Source organism: Borostomias antarcticus (genome assembly GCF_949987555.1).
Source record: "Borostomias antarcticus genome assembly, chromosome: 13".
NCBI lineage: Eukaryota > Metazoa > Chordata > Actinopteri > Stomiiformes > Stomiidae > Borostomias > Borostomias antarcticus.
This window is the reverse complement of record NC_140246.1, coordinates 2,351,437-2,370,852: the sequence shown is the minus strand read 5'-3', so window position 1 is coordinate 2,370,852 and position 19,416 is coordinate 2,351,437. Positions and strand designations below refer to the sequence as shown.

The following is a 19,416-nucleotide window of genomic DNA, read 5'->3' as shown; positions in this document are numbered from 1 at the left end:
CTTCCCACTACACTGTACCTCCATAACAAGTAACTCAGCTCAGTCAACAAAACTGTGATACCCTGTGGAATTTCTATTTGTGATGCTGTTGCACTGACAGAAACCATCTCGTGGATGCATAGGAGTTCCATAAAGTCAGTGTTCAATGGCCTTTGTTGGAGAGCATGATGAAGTCTTGATTAAAACCTCTGCAAGACATAATGCCTTAAAGGATAAGGACACTGAATTTCGTGTTTAGCCCTATTCCTGGCTTCCTTGGCATGTATCTGACTAGTACAGGTTAAAATATTTCTGTTTTGTGCAGTACAGAGTTCTGTGTCAATAACGTCGGCGTGCACACCCTGGCTCGTTGCTAGCTATGGGCACACTCGAAAACCTATGATAGAAAAACATATAAAAAAGTAAGATATACGTGGATTTTATGTTCAGGAATTACATGGTTTATGCTTACCAAGCTCTGAAGTCGTCCTGTGAACACCATAGGTCCTTTCGCCTCTGCATTTCAAAACAACAGTAACTTGTAAACAGTACTAATTTCACCCAACATACAACAGTCATCCCTTCACGCTGTAAACCTCCACGAAATTCGGATTCGGATGAATTTCGCGGAATGTGTCGTGTTCGTGTGTCTGTTGTACACACATTTGGATGGTGGGGGTTATTTAATACAGGTACCATATATTCAGCCACATGAGGAAGTTATTCCATTGTAATACATACCAGCCTAATAGTTCATGGGTCCAGGTCAGCAATATCTACCAGCTGTATTGTGGCTGAGTCAATTCTGTCATACAGCAACACGTGTATGACAGCTGGGCTCACCCCATATAGATTCAATTCAATTCAATTCTTAATTCGGACCCAGGGGGATCCATATCATAATAAAAACACAGTAAAATACAACACATTAAAAAGATAGACACTACCATGGATGAAGGAATAGGCCATCAATGTCAACGTCAATGGCCGGGTTTCCCGAACGAGTTAAGAAGCTTCTTAACTCCAAAGTACTTCTTAACTCCCATGCAAAGGGTTGCTTAAGAAGGGTTCCTTAAGAAGGCTCTTTATCGGGAAACCCATCCAATGTCATTTGATTTATATAGCAACATTCATACAAATCAATGTAGCACATACTGCTTTATATAGGAGAAGGATAAAGCATAAATCATACAAACACAGTGAGAACAGACTTTGCCAAAGTTGATGTGGAACCCGTGTTGCAGCTTTGGCATTACCATGCTGAAATAGTATCGTATCAAATCAACACCGGTTCCAGTGACCGTATCCCCTACAAAATAGCATTAACTGCACTCGAGTGATGAGCAGTGATTCTCAACCTTTTTTGGGCCAGTGCCCCCCTATCCATTATCCATGACCCCTACCGCCCCCCACCATTAAAATGTAGCCCAGGCTACATTGTATATAATACTGAATAGACCTAATGTTGATTATTCTGTTATATCATTAAAAAAACTGCATTGAAACTAATACGTGAATAGAAACTATATATGCAACGCTTAGCAATATGGAAATCAAACTTTAATTAGGTCTTATTTACAAACAACATCCAATTACAAACAGCATTACAAAACATCCAATAGCAAGCAGTGACGCTGCGACACATTCTTATAGAACAGCCGAGGAAAACGTTGTCCTTGTGCAATAACGGGGGGGTGGGCGACAGGTCACTGCTGTAGGCTACATCCACCCGATACCCCTTTTGGGGGTTCCCTTCCATTAGTTCAGATCAACCAGCAAGCCAGCGATACCGAAAAAATAATAAATTCAGATCTCGGATATTCATCTAGTTAGCCACCTTGCTTCGCGTCGCTGCTATATAGAGAGGTCTTAATCCTGCGTTACAAGACAGCTGTGCTACCGGCCTTCCCTCAAGGTATTTCTTTGGGCAGTAAAGAAGAAAAGTGACAGTGGGTTCCTCAGTGGGGGACTCCTCTTCAACTACAGGACGGCTGATTAAGTATTCACATCTATCTGATCGGTTGGACCCACACGGGTTCTACTGACTGTCCGTTTCCTGTTTTGGGCTTCAGACTGAACCTGGTCTCCAGGTTATTTAACAAAAAAGACTGGTCTTTGATTCCAATAATATTCCTATAGAAAGTGGTAAGATTATCCAAATCTATGGTCTGTCTTTTGGACACAGATTCCTGCAAGAGAGGAGTTCAAGACATACAATTTTGACTTGAGGGAAAGACACCAGAAAACTCAATGAGTATCTTTCTATCTAGGAAACGAGAGCTGATGAAGAAGAATAATGGTGTTAAAAACAGCAGGGAGCGCCTTCTGTTCCATGGAACAGACCCCAAACATGTGGACGCCATTTGCAGAGACAACTTTGACTGGAGGCTCTGTGGAACCAATGGGACCGTCTATGGAGAAGGTGAGACATTAACACATTTATTTCTGTGCACTTAACATGGTTTCAACACACACTAGAAAAAGACCACACACAGTAATGTAATATATGAATAAAACAGATCACAAACAATAATATACCAATAATAATAATAATAATAAAACTTGATTTGCATAGCATCTTTCATACAAATAAATGCAGCTCAAAGTGATGTACAACAGAATGCATGGAATGCTTCACATAAATAGACATAAAATGAAGACAAAGCAGAAAAAATAGATAAAACACAATAAAATAAGGGTCTCCCTGAGAGATCAGGTGCAGTAAATATGCTGTTGTAGATGACAGGACGGTGGAGGACTGGACAGTGCAAATACAAAAAATACAAAATAACAGTGCAACAAAATGTAGTGCAATGTACAAATTACGATATACTGTTAAATATGTTTATATAAAGGGGGAGGCACAATTCCAGTGTATGTACTATAATCATTGTATTGGAGTCTGTGCTGAAGTGGCAAGTTACTCAATACTAACCCAATCAACTAAACTGTTTGTACTTTACATCACCATGCTAGAGAAGTGAGAAATAGAGTGTAAGAAAATACCGGCGTTATGATTTAATGATATTGAATTTTGTTTCAGGGAGTTATTTTGCCAGAGACGCCAACTACTCACACAGCTACACCGGCCAGTCGGGAGGGAGGTCCATGTTTGTGTGTCGAGTGCTAGTCGGCGACTACACCCGGGGAAGCTCCAACCTCCGGCGCCCTCCTCCAAAAGGCGAGGAAGATCTCACGCTCTACGACAGCTGCGTGGATGACGCTTGTAATCCGTCCATATACGTGGTGTTTGAGAAGCACCAGGTGTACCCCGAGTTCCTGATCAGATACGACGACGCCACGCGCAACATTCCCTCGCTCGCGATCCTGCCCACTTCCTCAAATCGGTCTGCCAGTCTGATCCCAGTCCCCAAACCGAGAACCACCTCCCCTTTGAGTTCAGATCGCAAAGCACCCACACCGTTCTCGAAGCCAACCCAATCGATGCCCTCGCTGAGACCGTCAAAACCCGCCACAGTCTCATTGAAACGTAGTCCGGGTCTGACAGTCCCGCATGCAACCCCAACAACCCAGTTGGTGGACACCAAACAAACCCCAACAACCCAGTTGGTGGACACCAAACAAACCCCAACAACCCAGTTGGTGGACACCAAACAAACCCCAACAACCCAGTTGGTGGACACCAAACAAACCCCAACAACCCAGTTGGTGGACACCAAACGAACCCCAACAACCCAGTTGGTGGACACCAAACAAACCCCAACAACCCAGTTGGTGGACACCAAACAAACCCCAACAACCCAGTTGGTGGACACCAAACAAACCCCAACTAGTTCATCTGACAGAGGCTCAGATTATTGGTCTAAGGAGCTGTTGATGGTAATGAGTGCCACTGATTCAGAGAAAGCATTATCTGCTGTTCCAACCTTGTCATTAAGCAGAGACACCCTCACCTCTATTGCAACGACAACCGCTACAACCCCAGCTAGCATCCCCTCTCGCGCTCTCAGTACTCCTGCTAGCACCTCCTCTCTCACCCTCATTACTCCTGCTAGCACCTCCTCTCTCAGACTCATTGCTCCAGCTAGCACCTCCTCTCCTGCTCTCATTACTGCAGCTAGCACCTCATCTCGCACACTCACTCTCCCAGTTAGCACCTCCTCTCTCACTGCCCACGCTAGCACCTCATCTCACGCACTCACGCTCCCAGCTACCACCTCCACCACTGCCCACTCTAGCACCTCCTCTCTCACTACGCATGCTAGCACCTCCTCTCTCACTGCCCACTCTAGCACCTCCTCTCTCACTACACATGCTAGCACCTCCTCTCTCACTGCCCACTCTAGCACCTCCTCTCTCACTACACATGCTAGCACCTCCTCTCTCACTACGCATGCTAGCACCTCCTCTCTCACTGCCCACACTAGCACCTCCTCTCGCGCGCTCATAACTCGTGCTAGCACCTCCTCTCGCGCGCTCATCACTCCTGTTAGCACCTCCTCTCGCGCGCTCATCACTCCTGCTAGCACCTCCTCTCGCGCGCTCATCACTTCTGCTAGCACCTCCTCTCGCGCGCTCATCACTTCTGCTAGCACCTCCTCTCCCACCCTCGGTTCGACCGTCTCTCATCCTCTGGCCAGTTCATCTACTCAAGGCACCCCTCACCACACACTCTCAGTCTCAGGCAACCCTGCCTTCACACCAAGCCCATCTCCTCGCTCAGCATCCTCTCTATCTCCGGTATACTCTCCATCCACAGGTGCTCTGTCTCGTCCTCTGTCCAGCCCAACCGACCCCAGTACACCTACAAATCTGACACATAGAACATCTCCGCCACCGAAGAGAAACACTAATGAAAAAAACAAATGTATTCTCCAGTAATCATCTCTTGGAGGTATTTTGAATAACTGGAGGTCTACAGGCACACAAGATTATTTTCTTAGATATTCAAAATACTTCTGAGGGCCGGATGGGAAGCTTTGGGGGGCCTGATTTGGCCCGCAGGCCACCAGTTGATGATCCCTGAGCGATTCCCCTTCCAACACCGGAGTCAGATAAAGATGGCTACTGGTAATCAGAATCCGTTTTATTGCCAAGTAGTTTTACACATACTAGGATTTTGTTAGATAAATACTTTATTAATCCCCTTGGGGAAATTTGGGTGTCTCGCCACTCTATCACAGGACATACATACATAAAGACAATGTACAGAATAAATAGAATCACAATAAAATATAGGCGTCCATGTAAAATCGGTATAAAATCACCGCAAGGTGTGAGCTTAAAATGAGTGGTAAGAGCTTTGTAAAAGTACTATAAATATAATAAATATGTGGCTATTTAGAAGCAGACTAAAATAGCACACTGTGGCCTGTTGCACATGATCATAGTCCATTAAACAGTCTGATGGCAGCAGGGACGAAGGACCGAACATTATGGTCCAAACATGACAGAGAACACCTCCCTCGTACCTAAAGTTTGCCGAATTATGAATGAGTCTGTATTGTACCCCATTGCGTTGTTCTCAGTTTGTTTGGTTTACTGTGCATAGCCCTATGTTAGTGGTGTAACGAGCCCGTGGCTTTGTTATAGTTTCTGTCTGTTGTTGTTGATTGATAGCTGATGTTATCACTGGGTACCCGAGATTTATGAACTCTAGTATAAAGGAATTGTATTGCTGAAGATGTATATTGATAATTATTCGCTAGTCATTGATATTATTACTTATTACTCTTACTAGTGACCTGATTTGATTGATTGGAAAAAATAACATTTTATTATTATTCATGAATATGTATTCATGGTTATTATTTCACAAAGCCTTTCACTGCTCTGCACTCATCCAGCCACTCCTATTAGTCAATCAATCAATCAATTTTAATTTTTGTTGGTTGTGTATTGTAATGGACCATGAGTCTGCATAATAAAGTTGATTGATTGAATCAATCAATGCTTTATTTGTATAGCACATTTCATACCCAGAGGCAACACAATGCGCTTTACAGAGAACAAGGGAGGTGGGCATACGACCCACCCCTACATATTCCAGAGGGAAGCAAAAAAACTATCACCCAGGGGCCAGAAAAGTAAGCTGTAAAAATTCTTCCCTGACCCCTCTCAACGAGGCGATCGAGCAAGCTCCTGGAGTATGTTTGTCTAACGGCTAAGAACATTTATAAAGCAATAAATTACATCACTTTCAGAGTAAGAAAGGCTAAAAACATCATAGGAGAGACATGGCAAACACTGGTGTATGTCTGTGTGTGCGTGAATGTGCCTGGGCCCAGATAGTGGAAGGGGTTGGGGTAGGAAAAGGATACGGACCCGGGTTAAGGTGAGGAGAAGGGGATCTGAGCCCAGGACTGGTGTATGTCTGTGTGTGTGCCTGGGTCCAGGTAGAGGCAGGGGTCGGGGGTAGGAAAAGGATACGGACCCGGGTTAGGGTGAGGGGAAGGGGGACTGGGCCCAGGGCCCAGGTCTAAAGCCGGTAGTGGACTGGTGTATGTCTGTGTGTACGTGTGTGTGTGTAACTAAATGCTACGACATCCACAGCAGACACAGGGGTATCTATCGGACTCAGGGTGGTCTGCTGGTGACGGTGGGGCATCCACTGGACCTGGTTAGAAGATAGGATGGAGAGAGAGAGGCACTAGGGAGAGGGGAGGCAGAAAAGGGTTAGTAGCACACAGAGACATAAAAGCAACACAGATATTTAAACAGAACGTGCCCGTTGCAGGGCAACCTGGAGAAAGCTCCTGGAGTTTGTTCGTGTAACGGCATAGTCAATGCTCACCAGGGCTGGACTGGGTGAATATTTCCTACCGGGAAATGTAGCCCGTCAGGCCACTAGCCGAGCCGACGCGGTGAGATGGAACACCTTCAGTTTCGTTTTGTTGACGGGGGGGGGGGGGGTGCTGTTGACGGGGGGGGGGGGGGGGGGGGGGGGGGGTGCTGCTGCGCGATTTGTTGACGGGGGGACAGGCCATTCACTGCGGGCCAGGCCAGTTGGCTCTTTAACGGCCCACGCAAATGACACCTGAAACTAACAGAGGGAGGGGTGGGGCCTACATATGATTGGCCCAGCCCAGTGTCAGTATAGAAAATGGACCAATGGGCCGCTGTCCCTGCTCTATGGGCCGTTCGTTAGCTCTTTTTTTTTTTAGATCGGCCCACAAGTAGGTCCGGCCCACCGGGCATTTGCCCGGTACGCCACATGGCCAGTCCAGCCCTGAGCACACAAGATGTCAGGGAATAAGAAGAACCAAGAGCAAAAGTTCAGTTTATTAGCTGGTTTGAACACAGGTGGTCAAGTTTCAATACAAGATATTGGATTTCAATTCATCAGGAAAGGGACAACTGTATAAAACAATGTGATCTTAAAGTTTGGATGACCGGTTGAATAACCAACTTACTTAAATGCTAGCTAATAAACCCATATCAAAGAAATGTGTTTCAATGCTTTCAATGCTATCAAAACCACATTGTAAAAAGGTCCATGGTCAATGGACTGCACTTATATAGCGCATTTATCCAAAGCGCTTTACAATGGCCTCTCATTTACCCATTCGCACACACATTCACACAACTAAGGTGGCAATGGGGATTATAATTTATTGTAACCAAAAAAGAGGAAGGGTGTTGTGTATGCTGTCACTGCTGACGTCACACAGGTTTAATTACTTTATTGTATTTGTTTTACAGCAGTTGCGGCAAGCCTTCACTAAAGACAGTTGCAAGAGCTCAGTGTCCCAGCACAGTTATTTAGTATATGGGTCAATGACATATAAGGTTTTTTAAAGTAGCAAAAAATTAAAACTGAAATCATAGCTCCCTAAAATTATTTTTATGTTCATTAGAGTGCCACCTATTCTTTATCTGTTATATTCAAGAATTCATTCAAAGTTCATAGATCCATACCTGGCAAAAATAACTACCCCAAATCTTATTTTTAACACCACATTTTTGATGTGTCATGGGTACAACTTTACATTTCGGTCGGAAACATACTTTCTGGCAATTTTTTTTGCCAGAACATCAATGGACACCAGTGAACACTCAGTGAGTTTCCTGTCTTTGAAAACGAGTTTATGGCGTTTTTGAGGGATTTTGTCTATGCACCTATGGATCCATTGAGTGCGACACAAGTGTATCTTTTAAGATCCTCCTCTTTGTCTACAAAGCACTGAACGGCCTTGCCCCAGCCTACATCATGGATTTACTGGTCAAAACCTCCAGCTCGCGGGGACTCAGGTCGGACGACCAAATGTGGCTGAGACCTCCACGGTCCGTCACAGTGAGGCTGGGAGATCGCGCCTTTGCTGTGTTGGCTCCAAAACTGTGGAACAAGCTCCCCATTCACATCGTCTGCTCCCACCGTGGGGACCTTTAAAGGATTGTTAAAAACCCATTTGTTCACCATAACGGACTCCTAGGTTCACTTGCTGTTGTGTTGTGTGAGAGTTGTTTGTGTGAGTTTTTTCCCCACACTGTGCTTGAGTGCTAGACTGTCCTTGTGTACTGTCCTCCCTTTTTGTGCAATCTTTCCTCTCCCTTTCGTTCTGCCCTCGGGCTGCGCTCCGGGCCAGTGTAACAACTGGATGGGGAGCGCATTACAAATGCAGTACCTATACCTATAAATATTGACATAATTTGACATTTTAGGGTATGGTCAGGTATGATTAGGTTCACATGTCAAATGGTGTAACCAGTGGAAAATGGTGTAACCAGTGAAACACATTGATTATTGATCTTTATCATAAAAACAAGTATTTACTTTAAAAACAAGTATTTACTTTAAAAAGTATGTTTGAAAGTAGCTAGGTCAACTAGCTAGCTTTCATGGGTGTCCATGTAAATGCCTGACAAAAATTGATTTTTAATGTAAATGTCAAATGGTGTAACCAGTTACACCATTTGACTCAAATATGATTCCTATTATAAGTCTTTCTGTTTGATGCTATTTTAGGCAAGGACCAATATTTTATTATGCAGCACAAGGACAACTAGCCATCTTAAGAAATGTTTCGTTTATTAGTCAGTTTTACTTATTTTCCAAGTATTCTTTCGAGAAAGGGGGAATTGTCATTTACATCATAAATAATGTTATTTGGCCAGACATTCTATGTTGTGTTGAGACTCAGAGATGGCCTGCCTAATAAGTCAGATACTTGTCTGCCATTTCATCATTAATACAATATAATAAATGTGGTAAATGTGGATGGTTACACCAATTGACACTGGGTTGTGTCAAATGGTGTAACCAGTGTTTGTTCATGAAAATATGAAATTATACATGAATATTAATTATATTCCTATTTCTATCTAAGCATTATATTCTACTGTAGTGTAACATGTTTTTAGCCATTTTGACATACATTTCCATAGATTATAATAAAAACCAAGGTGTTTTCAGCGTACCATATGACCCGCTCGATGTTGCAAAACTGGTGAAATATTACAATTTGAGATCACCCTAATAAAATCTATTCTTAGGTAACATGTTGCAATTGATTATTATTATGAGTACACCTACATACACTCTAGGTTGATAAAATATTGAATATTTACCACTTTTCTCTGGTTACACCACTTGACATTTTCAGGCGCATTTGGTCTTGCTTTTTTGAGAAAACAAATGTGCAAATGTAATTTCATTCTTTCCCACCCTTATTTGTCACTGACCCATATATTGTTGCAAAGACTAACACAATTATGCCATTGGTGTTCATTTATATTCTTTATCACTTTTGTTTATTTTTTTTTTACTGGGACATTGACACTTTAAAGCTCAATAGCTCCCTTAATTTTACTGCAACACATTTCTGGATCAAAAGAAGGAAAATGTGGATACCAAATGTACATGTCACGTCTTTGACCCATATAACAAAAGGGAAATGAATGTAGTGGAACTTGACTCAGACAGTTATATACCAGAAGGGGGCATCATCGCAACACATTCCTGCTACAAACAGGGGAGGTAGGTTCAGGGAGTTAATACTGGATGGAAGAACACCCAACATCAACAGTTGTCCACCGTCCTTTTGGAAGAGTGTCTCCTGCGTCTGCTAGTGTGACCGTACCTCCTGGGCTGCTCTGCCTGCTCCCTTGAATGCGACTGTTCGTGTTTCTTCAGGATCCCCGGGTAGCGGAAACCTTTCCCGCACGTGGCGCACCTGCATGGCTTCTCCCCCGTGTGGGTGCGTTTGTGCTCCCTCAGGTGGGTGGACAGCTTGTAGGTCTTCCCGCACTCGTCGCAGCGGTAAGGGCGCTCGTTCGAGTGCATCCTCTTGTGCACCGACAGGTTGCCGATCTGGCTGAAGGCTTTGTCGCAGATCGGGCATCTGTAGGGTTTGTCGGTGGTGTGTGTGCGCATGTGCACTTTCAGACAGCCGTTGCTGGTGAACACCTTGTGGCACACTGGGCAGGGGAGCTGGGGCTTGGGGCCGTGGTCGCGCTGGTGTTTCTTCAGGTCGAACATGTACACGAAGGTCCGTCCACACTGGGCGCACAGGAACTGGCGGTCCCCGATGTGGTAGCCCATGTGCCTCTTCAGCAGACTGGGGCAGTGGAAGCGTCTCCCGCACTGCTCACAGATGTACTGGCGCTCCACTGTGTGCCAGCGCAGGTGAATGGACAGTTTGAATGACGTGGGGAAGCTTTTCTCACAGTGAGTGCAGGGAAAGCTCCTCACACTCGTGTGACAATCCATGTGAATTTTGTGGTAGGACGCCTGTGTGAAACCTTTCCCACAGACGGTGCATTTGTAGGGTTTTTCGCCCCTGTGGACTCTCAGGTGCTTCTGCAGGTCGGCCTTTTTTAAGAAACACCTGCTGCACTCCTCACACTTGAACGGACGGAAAGAAGAATGGATCTTCTGGTGGTTCGTCAAGAATCCCATCGTCCTAAAGGCCCTCCCGCACTCGGAGCACTTGAAAGGTTTCTCTCCTGTGTGAATACGCAGGTGATCCACCAGCATAGACTGGTACGGGAAGCCTTTCTCGCACTCTGAGCAGGTGTGAGTAGCCTTCGGCGTTTTCTTTCTCAAAACTTGTCCGTGAAGGTTCTTGCGCGGCCTCTTTCGGATAATAGCCCTCTGGATCGATATGCTGTCGGTCTGGGAATCCTCCGCCTCCACACTGCCTCCCTCCGGATATGACGTCTCCCCTGACCCGATCTCTTTTTCCCTGCCGTGTTTCTGCGGGAGGGGCGGCAGGGCCGGGAGTGAGATGGCATTGCTAGCCACCTGGGAGACCCATCGCTGTAGACTCGCCAACCTGACCTGTGGATTGACCTGGACGTCCCTTTCAGCGGCACAAGCACCGAGGACAGTCGGTGAGGTGGGAAAACTGGTGGTGCTGTCCAGACGCACCAGTACCAGAGGTTGTCGGATCTCTCTAGTGAGTGACTCGCCCCCCTCCTCTAGTGCTGCCCTGTCAAGCCCGCCGTCCTGCAATATGACGATATCTTCACTGACACTCATCGTCACACTCTCATCGCTAACTTTTTGGCTCATTTTCCCATCGTCGCCGTCACCTTCTCTTCTCTCTGTTACAGTGTTGACGGAGTCATCGGACACATTTCCCGTTTCCTCAAAGGCACTGCAGGGGGCGGGGCTTATGCTGTTCAGAGTGGCTTCGTGTGACTGAGACGGGACGTTTGCTTCTGGCTGCTCAGGCGGCTCTGCTGGGGTGATGCAGAATGAGAGAGACGCCAGTACACAGTCACCCACGGTGGAGGAGATTGCTGTAACATTGAGGGGGGAGGGAGGGAGGGAGAGAGGAAGGAAGGAGGGGTGGAGAGACAGAATACATTTAGTGTATTGCTTATTAGGGGTGTGGAAATTAATAGTTTCTAAGATGCATTGCGATTATAGCCTACTAACATTGCTTGTTGATTTTCTGGCTGTTGATTTTCCGGCCATGGCTGGACAATTAAGTTCCAAAGTTCAAAATAACTTCCTAGTAGCTAGCAAGGGCTATGATGAATATGGCTGTTTTTCAGAGAAATGTTGGTTTAATCTGATCCTGTTAGCTGTTTCTAATTATGATGATTGACCCCTGAGTATGGCTGTCGGCCGGAGTTTTCTGTAAGAAACTGTGTCTCCCTTCCATAGACTTATGAGATAAAGATGACATTCTTAGGGCTGGTACATTCTGTGCCAAACAGCAATTGTTGTGGTTAGAGAGAGAGACCTGGGCGCCGAGGCTATCGGCGTAGGCTTGGCTGAACGGCCATAAACAACGACCAGTCCAGACCAGTCTTATCGGTGAAGAGGGGGGGGGGACACTCGAACCACTTAAGAACGTTGCAACGAGACCAATGCTTTGACTTGGGCCATTACAGATGGGTCAGCTGAACATTAGACTATATGCCATCGTCTTTTGTATGCTAAAAACCTTCTGTAATAAACAGCTTTTGATTGTCGCTCAAATCCCGTGTTGGAGAGATTCATTTGGAATACATCAGAAAAGGGACACTGGACTGTGTGGTATATTGTGAGATTGGGGGCCGTCTTTTATTGAAATCAAAACACAACGCAGAGCTGAATAAGGACAATAATAGAAGACAACGAAAGTCAACAGCTAGCTAGCTAAATAGTTATGATAGAACACTGTGGTTAGAGCGTATCCCACCACAGTCTGATAATGAACCCAAATTATTTTTTATTTCATCAGTCTCTCACTCAGTCAGATCCGCTATACAGTAGGACCCCACTCATCCGAACTTCAGAGATCCGAACCTCCCGGTCTACCGGACAGGCTTAAAAAACTTCTTTTTTTTTTTTTAGCCCGCTATCTGGTTACTGGTGGGATTTTCATTACAGTACTGTAGGCCTACTTGCATTTAAATCTGTCATAATAAACACGTAAAACAGAACTGTATGTAGACCTACATGTTGCCTGTAGGCTGTAGTCTACTGTCACGTTTCATTTCTTTGTTACTCTAATGTCGAGCATAAAACGCAAACGAGTCTGCTGCGAGAGCTGCATTCCTTGGTAGCCAGAAAGCGCGTCAGCAACCTGAAGCAGCATCGAGTCATTTTTCGTTCCCAGTTAATGGACTTCAGGAACACAGACGTGTTGTAAGCATGTAGATTAGCCTACTAGGCCTACTGTATTTGTTAAATAATAGCCTACAGCCTAGGCCACGTTAGCCTACATCGGTTGTTTAGGCTGCAATAGCCTAAGACACGACAACTTGTCTGTCATTTCATTTATTTATTTATTATCATTTGCTCTAATTGTTCTAATGTTGGGTTGTTTTTAGGCTATACCATTTTGTTCTGCGAATACAGTAGCCTATCGATGCAGCGTAGCCTAGGCTTCATTTGAGAATAAAGTACTGTATTTGATCAAAGCATGCACTCAAGTGGAAATTCGTTTATTTCATTCTAGGCTACTGTAGGCCTATTATAGGCTAGGCTGTATGAGTTTAGTTGGCTATTTGATTGCAATTTTGATGCATTTTCACAAGTAATTAAGGGTTTATCGGTCTATTATGAGTCTATATGAAACAAGTATACCACTTATTGAATTTGGTGCATTTTAACATAAGTTTCAGTCATCCGGACATTTCAGAGATACGAACGACCTTCGGTCCCGTTGGGTTCGGATAAGTGGGGTCCTACTGTAGCCGTGATGCTAATTTTCGCTATGTTAAACCGGATTGACTCATGCTAAAAATGTTAGCAATCTTAAAGTTGTCTAGTTTGAGCATTAAAACAAATATTTATTTTTTAAGGATTTTTAAAAACTTAGTCTAAATAGCGGTAGACTACAGCAGTACACTCCCGTGAAATGAATGGTTGTCCTCTCTCTCAACTTTGAGAATGAGCAAATGGAACAAAGTCAATCACTCGTGAAGTCATGACAACCAACTGTGCGAGCATTTTCTGCTGAGAGACTGGTGACTCTGGTGAAACCTGACCAATGAAAGTAGGTCTTCAAAATACGAATGACTGCCAAAGACAACAGAATTAATCCAGAGTACACGAATGGTTAGGGAACACAAATGTATCTAAAATCTATGCTGTCAATTATTTCTGACAAGCTATGTTCTTAGCACAACACCGTCTATCCCCGGTGTAAACCGTTCCATATGGTTTTGTTTTCCCTTGCAGCAGGGATATTCACCATCCATCCATCGTGATCCGGGTTCTGGGTGGCGGAGGCAGCAGCTCCAGCAGGGAGCCCCAGATATCCCTTTCCCTAGCAGCATCAATCAGCTCTGCCTGGGGAATCTTTAGCCGCTAAGGGCTCATTTCCTACTCGGAGCGGAATTAACAGAATTTCATGATATATTTTTTATTCTGCATTTTCCCCCCTTACTGAACCGAAAATGAACTGACTTCAAAACCGAGGGACCGAACTGTGATTTTTGCGTACTGTTGCACCCCTATTAGGTAAGTTTGTTTTTTTGGACCTTTTTGCTATCAATATGTATGCAGCGAGTGCACATGTAGGCCACATGCACCATTAGTTCAGCAGGTTCATTAAAGAAACAGTCATCAAGATAATCTGATCTGTAGCTCAAAACAGTAAAAATAAAAACAAATTGGCTTGTGCTCTTATTACAAATATCCCTACCAAAGCTTAAATCAAAACAAAGTCACAAGATCTACACAACCAAAATTAAACAAATTCTCAGATTAAATTGACTCCATCTATCCATTGTGGAGCCTACCGGTGCTGAGGGAGCCCTTGCGTGTCAGGTGTTGGTGCTGCAGTAGGATCTTCAGAGGGTTGAGGTCTGAGACGGGCAGTCCACATTCCTCCAGGACAGAGGGGGCAGCACTGATCATAGCACCTATCTGGGAAAGAGTAGAAAAACAGATTTGAGTGCCATGTTTCTGGCACACAAAACATGTCTGGGGCTGCATTCAGAATAACATACTTCTACTTTTTACTACCAGAACGTACTACGGCTGCCCCTAGAAAGTACGTACTTTGCACGCAGTATGCATACAATTGGGACATACCACTTTGTCATAACATTGCGTCTTGAAATTTGCCCACATCCGTCGCAGTCCATAAAGCGACGTTCGTCCACAGCTGTTGCGACTTGCACAATTTCCGCTGTGCAATGTACAGATGGGGGAACTTGGGAGTAGTAACCTTACCCGCGGGATCTCAACGCATTTTCTGCGGCATTCCGCACCACCGCTCGCATGCCCATAGAGGGAGAAGTAATACTACTCATTGACCCATTGCTGTAGCTTCATCTGGCACATTAGACGAGCTCACCTTGTTCTCAAAATCCTTGTTATCCGTCTGGTTGTAACTTAATTATTACGAACATAGCCTATCTATCTAGTAGCTCAAAATGCTGCACAACAGAGCATTTAAATTAAAGAATGTGAAATTGAATGATGCAATGATCAGGCTTGTCTTCATTCATAGACTATAGGAGAAATACACTGTGAGCTCAGCCTGATAAATCTGCTCAAAGACGCCACCTGCGGTGGTGCATCACTAAAACGAAATAACACCCGTCTCAAAACCCACGAGATTTCCAACAGGATTTCCCTGTCAAATAACTTCCCCCAACTGTATTGTGGGTCAGAAAAGCCAGAAAAGTCTGCTGACTTGCACACTGCAAAATACGACTGGATGTAATAGGACATCCTGGTATTTTTGCCAAACTGCATGTGGCATACTATGTATTGGGACATACTACATCCTTTTTGGGCATACGATATAGTATAGAGGATGCAATTCGGGAACGCAGCACGTCTGTCCAATTTGGAGCCTGGCAGAGCCAAGAAATGTGGTGGTAGTAGAAGCAGTACCAGCAGCACAAGAGAGCTTGATCCCAATAAGGGAGAGTTTGATCCCAATAAGGGAGAGTTTGATCCCAATAAGGGAGAGCTTGATCCCAATAAGGGAGAGCTTGGTCCCAATAAGGGAGAGCTTGGTCCCAATAAGGGAGAGCTTGGTCCCAATAAGGGAGAGCTAGAGCTTGGTCCCAATAAGGGAGAGCTTGGTCCCAATAAGGGAGAGCTTGGTCCCAATAAGGGAGAGCTTGATCCCAATAAGGGAGAGCTTGGTCCCAATAAGGGAGAGCTTGGTCCCAATAAGGGAGAGCTTGGTCCCAATAAGGGAGAGCTTGATCCCAATAAGGGAGACTAAATTGATCAGTAACACTAGTGGAATGCTTTCCCTTACCCCCCTGAGGCTACACCACTTTTACGTTTTACAAAAATATTTTCATGTATTGTCTGATTTATTGTTTTAAAATGTTCCTTTCAATCTATAAAGCACTGTGTTGCATTTGCTTGTATGAACATGTGCTTTATAAATAAACTTGACTATTTTGAAAATGTATTTTGACCCACCTATATGGAATGTGTCATTCAGGTTGTTGTGAATGAGAGAGGTGTTGACTGGATTCATAAAAGTGTTATGGAATGCTTATAAACACTCACTTCAATCTGTTGAACAGTACAGTACACAGAGATCAGCGAGTGAGTTGCTTTTAAGCACCTGATGCTTACCTGAGAGACATCAGGCATAGGTAGCAGCTGTTCCAGTCGATAGACCAAGCCTCCGATCAGCGCCTGGAGTGCGGTGTTATACTTGGAACCATACTGAGCAGGGAACACCTCCTAGGAAACGACAGATGGATACTGTCTGGAAAATGTTGCATTGAGGGTGAGACAAACAAACAACACATGAACTGAAAGTCAAACCTGAAAAAAGTGCTTTCTCTCATTGGTGTTTTTCAGCAGGGTTTGGACTAGTGCCACAAAGTTGGCCTGTGACTCCTCCACTTGTGCATCAGTCTTCTGTAACACAGCATGGGAATCAAGGAGAGGTTATCTACATTTCATAGACAAATGTCGCTCAATTAAATCTTCTCGCCAGCCTTGGTGGTGGAGGATGCCATTTTTCGTTTTTAATGAAAAGTGGTGTACCAACCACCAAGAGGTATCGTTGAGCACATATGGCAAACCGCTGTAACTGTATGTCTCTAAAGTCTGCCATATTAGGGCCGTCACGGTGAAGAAATATTGTTTTATATAAGCTATAAAACAATGTTTTTTATTAGTGCTCTCATATGGCCTAATAACCCACATCTTTAATGAAACCCTAACCATTGTGTGCTCCCAGTACTATGTTTGGTAAATGGTAAATAGACTGCACTTATAACGTGGCAGAGCAAAAGCGCCTATTCGGTAATATTTCGGATTTAACCCCAATGCTAATAGCTGGGGAACCTCATAACATCAATCTGTAAACTCTGGAGCTCGTCATGCCGTAACGTGAACACCGTTGCTCTGTGCTGCGAGGCTGTGACCCGCTCTGCTGCGCGCGGACAGACTGAAGGAGAGGATCAGTAGCCTGGCTCCCGCCCCTGAATCTGAATGGCAATTCAATCTGAGTGTCAGACAAGTGGAGCAGAGCAGACACTTTCAGCTTATAATTGTAGCATCCCAAGCTTATTATTTTACAAAGTAGAGATTTTTTTCATTTAATGAATAAAATAATGTAATTTATTTAGTTTAGTTGACATTCTTGCTCCGCCTCTGCAGACAGCAAACACAGATCAGTAGGCTACACCTGACATTGTATTATTCCATCCAGGGATGTAACGGTATGAACATTTCATACCACGATTATAGTGACCAAAATTACCGCGGTCATCAGTATTATCACAGTATTTTTTAGGAATATGCTGAAAATGTTCAATAAGCACTGATAGACAGTCTGGAATCATTTCAACAACTTTTATTAAAAAAAAACACTAAAAAAACCACAAATAACATAGGGAAAGCCAGGCCTCTCAACGGTTGAAAGGGCATCATGTCCTTTGCTATGTAATATGGAAGGGCTTGGCATTTTTGGATGTGGGTGCGTAAGCATATCATTTCCTCTGAAGTCGAAACTGGGAGTGACGTCGGACTATGTCTATGGTAACCCATTTACTGTGGTTATTCAAACACGGCAATCGAACACGGTTTTAATGATAATTTATTTTAAAACGGTAATACTAATCGTCAGGAATTTTCATCGTGGTTTACTGTGAAACCGGCAACCGTTTCATCCCTAATTCCATTAGCCTACTTTTCCTGATGTTTTAGGTTTTTGCCATGGTATCGTTTCAGTATCAGTATCGAGATACTTTTAGCAGGTATCGTATCGAATTTATAGTTTTGGTATTGTGACAACACTACAAGGGGGTTCACATTCAAAGTGGACTTGAAGTAATGGCAAAACAAATATCTTACCCCCATGGATGCACAGATGTTCATCTTGTTCAGGAGGTGCTGGATAGCCTGAGCATTAGGTGGCTGGTCCTCATTAAACATCTCCAATATCATCTAAAAAGTGATTCAGGTGAATGAGCAGTCTGTCCATCAAAGTAAATCCATAATATGGCATAATTACAGCTATAAACTCACCCTTGCTCTCAGGCCAAGGATAAGCTGGGCACACTGTTTAAAACTCAGCAGGTCAGGGACGGTCTCCATGATTACATTCACAAACTCCTCAACCTTCCCGTACTGCGCTACGTTTCGATGAAGCACCACTTGCCACACAAATGAGTACATCAGTCTCAAGGGAGACACCAACAGCCGCAGAGACTGCAGAGGAAGAGGACGACCTGAAATTCAGCAAAATGCATTAGTATGGTGTCAACGTCAATGGGAGATGCAAAATACACTGAAAGGGAAAAAAAAAAAGTTTCTGCTCATGAACATATACTACTTATTGAGTTAAACAATGAGAAAATAGTATACGATGAGATGTTGAACAATGTTATGGTGAGTTTTTCCAAGTTGAAAGACATACTATGCATCTCAAAAATAGATCTAAGTGTCCCGTGTGAATGTGTTTTCCTTCCAGTCGTCTACAGAGGCTGAGATTCCTTCACGTTGTGAAGCGTGGCTGCCAGTCCGTCTTGCCACTCACTATTCTTACGGCGGCCGGTGTTGTTGGTAAACAAAGGTTGGGTAACGTTAGCAGGGGTAGCTAACATTTCAACATGTAGAAAAGAATGAATGCCATGGACAAATACGGATTATCTTATGATATACGTATGCTTAAACTGATATACATAGAATTTAAATTTAAATTGTATAACTAGCTAGCACTACCAGCCCAGTACTATTGGATGCAGCTAGCTAGCAAGTGTACGTGACCTTTAGTGCTAGTAAAGGTAAACCTGCTATCCATAGCATATATCCACAGTTGGAAAAGAAACTAAAACGTGACAGACTCACTCTTAACACAAAGTTAACGTAGCTCAGAGCGACCATGTCCAGTTTATAAGAGAGAGTATAAGGTTACCTGCGGACTTCCCTCTTTGCATGGTCCTGGTTTACGATCAAGCTAGTTAGCACTAAACTGACACTGGGAACCATCGGCCTGCTAGTATCTCGGTAGAATATAGAATATTCTATATTAATATCCTACTTTCGAGTAAAAAATAAAGTTTGAATGAATGAATATTAGCTAGCTACACCGAATCCATGAA

The 19,416-nt window shown here is 44.1% G+C and overlaps 2 protein-coding genes across 2 annotated transcripts in view; one reads left to right on the top strand and one right to left on the bottom strand.

The window, feature by feature from the left end:
• LOC311316751 (protein mono-ADP-ribosyltransferase PARP12-like) overlaps positions 1 to 8,329 on the top strand; it is a gene marked incomplete at its 3' end in the record, with an annotated part of 18,287 nt that extends 9,958 nt beyond the window's left edge. Inside the window, exons 11-13 of the mRNA XM_084447681.1 lie at positions 2,250 to 2,401; positions 3,023 to 4,089; positions 8,099 to 8,329. Coding sequence (XP_084303807.1) covers positions 2,250 to 2,401; positions 3,023 to 4,089; positions 8,099 to 8,329 — 1,450 coding nt within the window. The remainder of the gene's footprint in view (positions 1 to 2,249; positions 2,402 to 3,022; positions 4,090 to 8,098) is intronic.
• LOC311316872 (uncharacterized protein) lies at positions 7,203 to 19,416 on the bottom strand. The gene is made up of 6 exons (XM_084447811.1): positions 18,341 to 19,416; positions 18,167 to 18,259; positions 16,628 to 16,723; positions 16,433 to 16,543; positions 14,623 to 14,749; positions 7,203 to 11,682 (listed from the first exon to the last, which is right to left on the bottom strand). Exons 1-6 carry the CDS (start codon positions 18,488 to 18,490, stop codon positions 9,959 to 9,961), a joined length of 2,301 nt encoding a protein of 766 aa, XP_084303937.1. The 5' UTR covers positions 18,491 to 19,416; the 3' UTR covers positions 7,203 to 9,958.

Excerpts from the sequence above, each read along its gene's own strand:
- LOC311316872 (XM_084447811.1), bottom strand. The coding sequence starts at position 18,490 with ATGTACTCATTTGTGTGGCAAGTGGTGCTTCATCGAAACGTAGCGCAG. Across the intron at positions 16,724-18,166 it reads ACATCTGTGCATCCATGGGG|AAGACTGATGCACAAGTGGA; the intron begins GTAAGATATTTG and ends GCTGTGTTACAG. Across the intron at positions 11,683-14,622 it reads CAAGGGCTCCCTCAGCACCG|CAATCTCCTCCACCGTGGGT; the intron begins GTAGGCTCCACA and ends TCAATGTTACAG.